The 9,624-nt window shown below is 39.0% G+C and overlaps 1 protein-coding gene across 1 annotated transcript in view; it reads right to left on the reverse strand.

Moving 5' to 3' along the window:
• Positions 1–7,401, reverse strand: part of LOC118200504 (uncharacterized) — a 104,531-nt gene extending 97,130 nt beyond the window's left edge. The window contains exon 1 of the mRNA XM_085821736.1: positions 7,237–7,401. Coding sequence (XP_085677862.1) covers positions 7,237–7,378 — 142 coding nt within the window. The 5' untranslated portion in view covers positions 7,379–7,401. The remainder of the gene's footprint in view (positions 1–7,236) is intronic.
• Positions 7,402–9,624: the final 2,223 nt, after the last annotated feature.

The raw sequence follows: 9,624 nt of genomic DNA on the forward strand, positions 1-9,624 counted from the left end.
ATTTCTTGTCCCAGTCCTGTTGGTTTCTGGAAATCACTAATGAGAGGTTATTAAGGATGGTTCGATTGAACCTCTCTACCATGCCGTCTGACTGGGGATGCAATGGCGTCGTTTGAGTTTTGTCAATGCCAAGTAGTTTGCATAGTTCTTTGATTACTGCCGAGGCAAAATTCCTTCCCTGATCGGAATGTAACTGAAGAGGCACTCCGAACCTGGAAATCCAGTGCTGTATCATTACCTCAGCTACTGTGACTGCCTCTTGATCAGGAATAGGATAAGCTTCAGGCCACTTGGTGAAGTAATCAATGACAACGAGTATGTATTTGTTGCCATCAGCAGTTCGTGGCAGAGGTCCCAGGATGTCAAATGCGATACGTTCAAAAGGCGCACCTTCGTTGTAACGTTGCAGTCTGCCTCGGCTGCGTTTCCTCGGTCCTTTCCGACCTGCACAGGCATCGCAAGATCGGCACCACTTTTGCACGTCATTCTTTGCATTATTCCAGTAAAAGCGCTCACGAACTCTCTGTAAGGTCTTCATAATTCCAAAGTGACCTCCTGTAGGGCTGTTATGTAGTTCTTTGAGGACATCAGGAATCCGGGATCTCGGAAGTATCAGTTGCCATCGGAACGTCTTCCCATCATCCGACTCGAATTTCCGGTATAAGACGCCGTTTCGAATGTGAAGTGAATCCCAGAGTGCCCAGTATTGTTTTGTTGTAGGACTACAGATAGAAATGTCCTGCCATGTAGGTTTTCTGTTTGATGACTCTATTAAATCAAGTATGGGTTTAATGTCGCGGTCTTCCAGCTGGTCTTTCCTGACTTCATCATCACTCCACGGGTCTCGAGCAGCCGATGTTGATGTTGTAATTTGTCTTGCGACCGGAGTCAGCAGTTCGTATTTCGCTTCCACCCTGGAACAATATCGGCAGTTTTCTTGGCAAGGTCTTCTAGACAGGGCGTCGGCGTTTCCGTGTGATGATCCCTTACGATGACGGATAGTGATGTCATATTCTTGGAGTCTCTGTATCCACCTGGCTATTTGACCCTCAGGATTTTTGAAATTTAAAAGCCACGCCAATGAGGCATGGTCCGTGCGGAGGAGGAATTTTCTCCCGTATAGATAATGATGGAAATGTTCTACAGCTTTGACTATGGCGAGCAACTCTTTCCTTGTGACACAGTAATTCCTCTCCGGTTTAGACAGGCACTTGCTCCAGTAAGCTACTACACGTTCTTGGCCGTCTATTTCTTGGGACAAAACAGCACCGACACTTTCATTGCTCGCGTCGATGTCGAGAATAAATGGTCTGTCGAGCTGAGGATACGTCAGGATTGGAGCAGATGTTAAAGCTTCCTTTAAGTTGTTAAATGCATCCTCGCATTCCTTTGTCCACAAGAATCTTTGCTTGCTCTCTGTCAGCTTGTGAAGTGGTCTTGCGATGGAAGAAAAGTTCTTCACGAATCTCCTATAGTAGGTGCAAAGCCCTAGGAAGCTTCTCAGCTGATGGACATTTTCGGGACGCGTCCAGGATTTAACCGCTGATACCTTTTCAGGATCCGTGCGCACACCTTCTGCAGAGATGACATGTCCCAGGTAAGTCACTTCCTTTCGAAACAATTTGCATTTAGCGGGAGTCAGCTTCAGATTGGCCTCTTTCAGTTTCTGAAGCACCTTTCTAAGATTTTCTAGATGCTCTTCAAAACTCTTTCCGACGATGATGATATCGTCCAGGTATATCAGACAGGCTTCGTAAGAAAGGCCTTTCAAAACAGTCTCCATAAGACGTTCGAATGTTGCCGGCGCATTACACAGTCCAAACGGCATCACTTTGAACTGCCAAAGTCCTTGTCCCGTAGTAAATGCCGTCTTTTCTCGGTCATCAGGATGGATTTCTACCTGCCAATACCCACTCTTTAAATCAAGTGTTGAGAACCACTTGCTTCCAGAAAGAGTGTCTAGAATGTCATCAATTCTAGGAAGAGGGTAACTGTCTTTCTTCGTAACCTCATTCAACCGGCGATAGTCAACGCAAAATCTTGTTGAGCCGTCTTTCTTTCTGACGAGAACGATGGGAGATGCCCATGGACTCGCTGAAGGCTCGATGACATCGCCTTCTTCCATATCTTTTAACAGTGTTCGCACCTCTTCCTGTTTAGCAAACGGTAGACGTCTTGGATGTTGCTTGATCGGGGGATGATCGCCAGTATCTATTCTATGTTGTGTCAAACTAGTTCGACCCACGTCAGAAGACGAGCGGGAGAAAACAGCTTGAAGATCTTTAATGACGCGATCGGCAGCATTTTTCTCTTTATCGTTTAATTGTGCATTCTGCAATAACTCCGATGTAATGCTCTCTGAGGACACGGATTCTGGGATGTTACTCTTTTTTTCAACGCTGGTTACTGGAGTACATGTTGCAACCACTTCACCTTTCTTAATAACTCTTGACTTTTCAGTTACATTGGCGACTCTCACCGGGATAACCGTTCTGGATAGGTCGACGAGTGTTGAGGCTACTAATACTCCTTTTGGGATATTACAGTTATTGGGATATTCTATGATGCCGTAGCGGAAATTTCTATTTTCGGCTATGGATCCAGGAAGTAAAATTTCTGTTCTTGCCGGTATTGTAATATAGTCTTGTGCTATGATTTTATGGACAGATTTAACTTCTTCATCATTAACGAGAAATAACGCTATGTCCTCAGATGTAGAATGCAATTCGTTATTTTTAAAATCCAAGGAAAAATTGTATTTCCTTAGAAAGTCCAATCCGAGTATGCAAGAATCAGTGATTTCTGCTACATATGCCGTGTGATGGTAAGCGGCACTTCCAAACGTGATGTTAACATTTACTTTTCCGTCGATGTCGATCTTCTCACCGGACACAGTCTGGAGGGTAACGCAGGGCGGCGTCCAGATAAGTTTGTTTCCTAGTTGTTGAGCCAAATCTTTTCGGATGATGGTGACGTTGGCTCCTGTATCTATAGTCATATTGCACGGAACTCCATTAATATGTCCTATTATGAAACTTCCATTACTGCCGCCTCTCACTGCAGAAATCTGAAGCGCTTTAAACGGGGGCTTTTCATTATCTGGCAACCTCCGCCCTGCGAGATGGCCACTAATTAGTTTCCCTGCTGCTTGTTAGAAGCGGTCTTAACATCAGTACCCTGGGGTGTTTTGCAGTTTCGTCGTATGTGTCCTTCAGCACCGCAGTTCCAGCACTTAACGGTCGGTTTCTTCTCACCAATATTCCGTCTCAAGGCGTTCAGTTGTCTAGTTAAATCGTCAAGTCGAGCGGTGACTTGATCCCCTGGCTCCTGGACTTGAGCAGCTCTGACTGGGTGGCAGTCTCGACGAGTGGCTTGCTGGGCTGCCTCAAATTTCATGGCGTAACCTAGAGCACTTTTTAAATCTTTTACATCCGCCATTCGTAGAGCTTTCTGTATTTCAGTATCTCGGATGCCGTCGATAAAGTATTGCAAGGACAGGATTTCCCTTGTTTCTGTCGGGCATTCCGAAAAGGCGAGATGGGACAGCCTTTCAACATCCGCGGCGAGCTCCTGAAGTGTTTCGGTAGGCTTCTGTTGACGAGATTTTAATTGGAGCCTGCTGTAGTCTTTTAAACACTTCTTCCCAAAGCGCAACTCCAAGGCGCCGGACAGAGCTTCGAAATCTAACCTTTTGTTTTCGGGAAGAGTCTGAAGGATATCCGCTGCGTCGGCTCTTAGAGAAGCGGCGAGATGACAGGCCTTAGCTTGGGAATCCCATCCATTCGCATCCGCCACGATAGAAAATTGTGTCTTATACACCTGCCAGGAGGTCTTCCCATCATATGTGGATAGCTTCAGAGGTGGACGAGCAGGCATTGGTAAGAATTTAAAATCATCACTCCTGCTCCCTGCCGACGCTACGAATTTCTTTAAAGTATCCATTTCTTTGGCAACTGCAGAAACTCTCTCATCAATTTGTTCTTTTACAGAAGAAACTCTTTCTTCTATTTCTTCTTTCACCGAAGAAACTCTTTCTTTAATATGTCCAACTTTATTTTCAACTGCGTCAATTCTGCCTTCCATAGCTTCAAATTTATTTTCTATTATGCAAGTAATTTCTCTTTTCATTTCTTCTTGACCAGCTTGAACGGCTTTCATTTCGTCCTTAACGGATTCCTGGCCCAATTTCATTTCTTCCTTAAATGATGCTTGGCCAGCTTCCATCTTTTCTTGGAATGCAGCAAAAGCACTAATGAGCTGTCTCAATTCTTCTTCCATCGCTCTTGTTATTGGCATTCAAATCCCACTTCTGACACCAAAAATTGTTGCGTGCGTACGGGTTCGTTATGAAATGAATGCACAAGTCCGATGAAAAATGAACAAAAATTTATTATTATCACAACAAAAATGCTTAAATTTTCTCAAATTATCATGCAGTATTACAATATCTCACAGTAGTTTTCTTTTAACTACTCAAATGTCAATAGAACGTAATTCAAAACAGCTAAAGAACGCTAATCCGCGAATTCGCTACAATCAACAACAGTAGTTTTCTAAACAACAACAAACTAAGCAACTACTACAAACTGAGATGTTTTCCTCCTTTTATAAGATTTTAAAATCACGCGCTAGAATTTTCCAGTACTTTCTCGAAATCAAAAAGAGGTATTTATTTATTTAATGCACGCGCTCTTGTATTTTCAATTTTCCGGCTTAGCTTTCTTTTAATATTCGTCACGCGCTGCACTGCGCGAGAAAAAAAACCATTTAATTTCTAATTGAACTAACATTAGCTTTTTAAATACCAAATTCGTAACAATATCATGCTGCATTATAAAGGAAATGGAAGGATAAAAATTGCCATTTGATGGAATTATAAATCACTCAATTTATTGTTCCGGGTTTTGTATTTATTTAGCTAATTTTAGTAGAATCAATTAAAATTGCTTTATATCCACGTGCAATGCAGCACGAGACTTATTTGAAGAGAAAGCTATGCCAAAAAATTAAAAATACAGGTGCATGCGCATTTAATAAATAGATATCTCGTAATTGTACGCATTTGCTTTCTGGAAAAACTGAGAAAATACCAGAATATTTTCGTGCTTGATTTAAAAAATGGTTATAAAAGCCGGAGGAAAACATCTCAATTCAGTTGTTTACTTAATTTTTGTGGTTTATTGTAGCGAATTCGTAGTGAGATCGGATTGGTTTTCTCTATTTTGAATTGAGTTCTGTTAAACATTTTAGTAGTTTAAAATATAAATACTGTGAGATATTGTGATACAGTCAAAAGTCGTTAATTCGGACACCTATAATCCGGAATGATCTATAATCCGGACCTCAAAGGTAAAGTCTATCTGCCCATAGGCGTTTACGCGTGCGCGCAAGACCTTTACGACTGCGCATATGCGTCTGCGCAAGCACAGAATACGTTTTTGCGTGCACGTTTAATGTATAACGGACGGTATAAGCTAAAATTATCTAATTATCTGTTTCAGTTAATGTTGATGATTGCGTTGTTCCTTAATCTTCGAATTGGATCCGGCTTATTATTTTTTGCAGACTGTAAGAGCAATTTTATAAAAGTAAGCTTGAACTTTCGATTATTTCAAATAGAATTTCCGATGCTGGAGCTCCCAAAGGATCTAGAAAACGAAAGTATGTTTCGATGTCCATCAAACAAAAAGTGGAATTGCTACAAAAAATGGATAAAGGCATATCCTTTGTTTATTTAACCGTTCCGAAACCTGTTTATCAATTTTACGCTGCTCTGCGCGGGGGGGGGAAGTCGTGGCGCGCAATGTACTGGAAGTTGATCTGTCAGCACTATCGTTATCTTCAGGGCAGATGTTTTTATTTTATTCGGCTTATAATTCCTTACTAAATGCTGTATTTCATCTCGATGTACTCTATTTTTGATATGATTTAAATCAAATTTCTCGTCATTATAAATATCACGAATACAAATCAAATAGTTTTCTGGTTGCAATTTTCTAATTTCGGCAATGCGTGTAATGTATGTCTTATGCATGCGTGTGTTGAAAGAAATGTTTAATAAAGTAAACAAATAAATATTAAGCTTCTTCTTTTGTAAATTTTGATACCCTTTAGATCATAATTGCTCATTATTTTATAAATTACAGTTTCATATTTTTAATTTTATAATTTCTGCATGCCATCTTACCAGATTTAAACAGATGATCTATAATCCGGAATCGCCGAAGTCCCGTTGAGTTCGGATTAAAGACTTTTGACTGTATTGTACGAATATCTCTGAGGAAATTTAAACATTTTGTATATATTCTTGGGATAATAATAAATTTTATTCACTTTTCATCAGACTCGTACATTCAATCCATTGTGAACCCGTACGTACGCAACAGTATGTTGCGAAAATATAACATTAATAAGCAAAACAACCCTTTAGATAAATGAAAAGAGCTACTACCATATCACTTATTTGCTATTAATTCAATACATTTATATATGGCACATATTTTTTTTGGCAAACATGTAATTTAGGAAAATTCATGACTCGGATTTGTACATAAAAGCTAAGAGAAAAGCTTGTAAATCTCTTCCATGTCCCCTAAACAATGCATATAATGTCCAAGATTCTTCTGGGACTATAGTTGTGGTACTATTCCACATTTTGATTACATATAATTGCCTTAGTGTTTACTTATTTTAGATAAGACTATGGAATTCTCCAATATGTTCTCTTTGTGACTATGGACAATATACAGATGAACATTTAAACATCTGCTCTGAACTTAACAGTGTCAATTCTCTAAGAAGAAATATTGAGAGGCATGACAGCTAATAACTTAAGAGTCAAATGCTAGCCATTTGTAAATAAATATATTTTTCAGCAATTTATTACCAACAGCAGCATGAAAGGAACAGTTCTCGGTTAAGACCAACATATCTTATCTTTCGGTAATGCATGTTGCACGTATGTTAAATCAGCAATCTTTTTTTAATTAATCTGAATTCATTATTTTGACAGATAACAAATGGATAGAATACGTAATGTAACTTAATACAGCAAAGAACTCGAGAGCTAATGAAAATATTATGTATCCACATTATGTATGGGGGAAAAAAAAAAAAAAACGACTATCTATGCATTTTCTATATACAGAACTTGGAATGAACTATATATTCAATGGTCTTATCCATCCAACTGCATTAGTCTAAAGAAGTAAAAAATTAGGATGAAAAAATACTAACTTAAGAGTGATATTAATATTTTGATGGGGTGCAGTCTAGAGCGTAACTTATGATGTAAAGCAGTGATCTTCAAAATATGGGCCCTGGGGTCATAGGCGTAGCTAGAGTTTTCAGTGCCCTGGGTCAACTCAAGAGCTTGCATCCCTTACTGTATGCCCTGTAAATTATTAATAAAATAAAATAAATAACTAAATGTTTAAAAATGAAAGTGGGACTATGATAAACTCCTGCAATGGTTTATTAGTTTGCTAGTATCACCTTCTTCGAATAATGCGTCGTCTTCTGTTCCGTCAAGAGCATTTCTGATTCCGCATTTCTTAAAGGACTTAACAATTACTTCAGCCTTTACATCCTCCCAAGATCTTTTTACCCACTCGCACACTTTTGAAATAGAGGGCCGCTTCATTCTACCTGAGGGTGTGAGGGCGTGATGTGGCTCTCCTATCAACTTGTTCCATCGTTCTGGTACTTTTTCCTTAAATGGCTTATTCACGGATACATCTAAAGGCTGCAATTGGCTAGTCAGTCCACCATGAATGACAGCTATCTGGGTTTTTAATTTTTTCGCTTTATTCTTTATGGTTTCAGTTCTATGGGCACTAAACTGATCCAAAACCAAAGGAGAGGGTTTTCTTAACATTCCACTAGGTCGCTTTGCCCATACGTTCTGTAACCACAGTTTGATTCCAGCTTCGTCCATCTAGCCTTTTGGATGAACATGAATAATTACACCCATTGGAAGTTTTTCTTTCGGATGAGTTTTTCTTTTGAATATGAAAAACAGCGGTAGCTTTGTGCCATTAGCACAACATGTTAGAACTACCGTATATCGGGTTTTTCATGACCTGTGGTTTTTATGGTTATTGATTTAGACCCTTTAATACTCAGTCTTGTTGGATGGTAAATCAAATGTGAGTGGAATTCATCCATATTTCCTATTTGACGAAGCTCAAAAGATTCTTGTATGCATTTATAACAAACCTATGAAATGCTAGTGTTTTTTCTTCATAATCTGCTGCCATTTTCTGTGCAATAGTTGTTTTTGTGCGCATTGATAAGCCTTGCCTTTTCATGAACCTGTAGCACCAGCACTCAGACCATGAAAAGTTCTGATTCCCATGTTTTTTTGCAAATCCTTTGGCCTCATTGATTATCTTTTGGTTGAAACACTTATCCCAGATTTCCTCTTATCTATCACCCACATTTTTACGGCATTTTCAAGTTCAGGCCAAGATGGAGCTGGACATTGAAGGTTATGTTTTTGTTTTTTAGCAGTCTTCAGTTGATCTTCCTGCAGTCGCCAAGTATGTATCATTTTTTCGGTAGGTAGTGGACCAAAATACCTTGCTGCTGCTCTGTTTCCATGTACTTTGGCATAGTTTAACACTCCTAGTTTATACTGAATTGTATAGCTTAATCTCTTGTTTCCTGTAGTCATATTTTCCAGAGTATTTTTTTTAACAAATAGTTTTAAGCACCGATACCGACACGTGTGTTGGCTGAGTCAAAGAAAGTCTATGTAAAGAAGGAAAGGCTCCATAGGCGTAATGTGACCGTCGAACCTGTTCGAACTTCAACATCAGCTTCGAGCTTTGGCGCTTTTTGGCGACAGATATTGCACGCATGCGCAAAATAATTATGGCAGATGTAGAAAACGTTATGTGTGTCTAGACCTTTATCCGGGCTAAAAATAGCATTCCGTATTGAAAGTTAAGCTGTGTCCTTCACATATAAGACGCAGATAACTTTTTTTAGAAAAATTTAGGAAAAAAAGTGTGCCGTCAAATACGGTATTTCTTGCATTTTTAACTTTGTTAATTGATTACTGTTTTACATAATTCTTAGTTATTACTACAGTTAAAAGTCGTTAATCCGGACTCGTCGGGACTTCGGCGATTCCGGATTATCGATTTTTCCATATTATAGATCATCAGTTTAAATCTGGTAAGATGGCATGCAGAAATTATAAAATTAAAAATATGATACAGTAATTTATGAAATAAAGAACAATTATGATCTAAAGGGTATCAAAATTTACGAAAAAAGAGCTTAATATTTATTTGTTTACTTTACCTTCTTCGCTATCGGAAACAAATTATAATGAAGAGGAATTTGATTTTAATCATATCAAAGACGGAGTACATCGAGATGAAATACTACATTTAGTAAGGAATTATAAGCCAAATAAAATAAAAACATCTGCCCTGAAGATAAGGATAGTGCTGACAGATAAACTTCCAATTCACAGCGCCCCGCAGAGCAGCGTGAAATTGATAAACAGACTTCGGAATGGTTAGGTAAACAAAAGATATGCCTTTATCCATTTTTTGCAGCAATTCCACTTTTTGTTTAATGGACTTCGAAACATACTTTTGCTTTGTAGATCCT

This window comes from Stegodyphus dumicola, chromosome 8, assembly GCF_044657685.1.
Source record: "Stegodyphus dumicola isolate Sdum_Otavi_A_Nest chromosome 8, ASM4465768v1".
Taxonomy (NCBI): Eukaryota; Metazoa; Arthropoda; class Arachnida; order Araneae; family Eresidae; genus Stegodyphus; species Stegodyphus dumicola.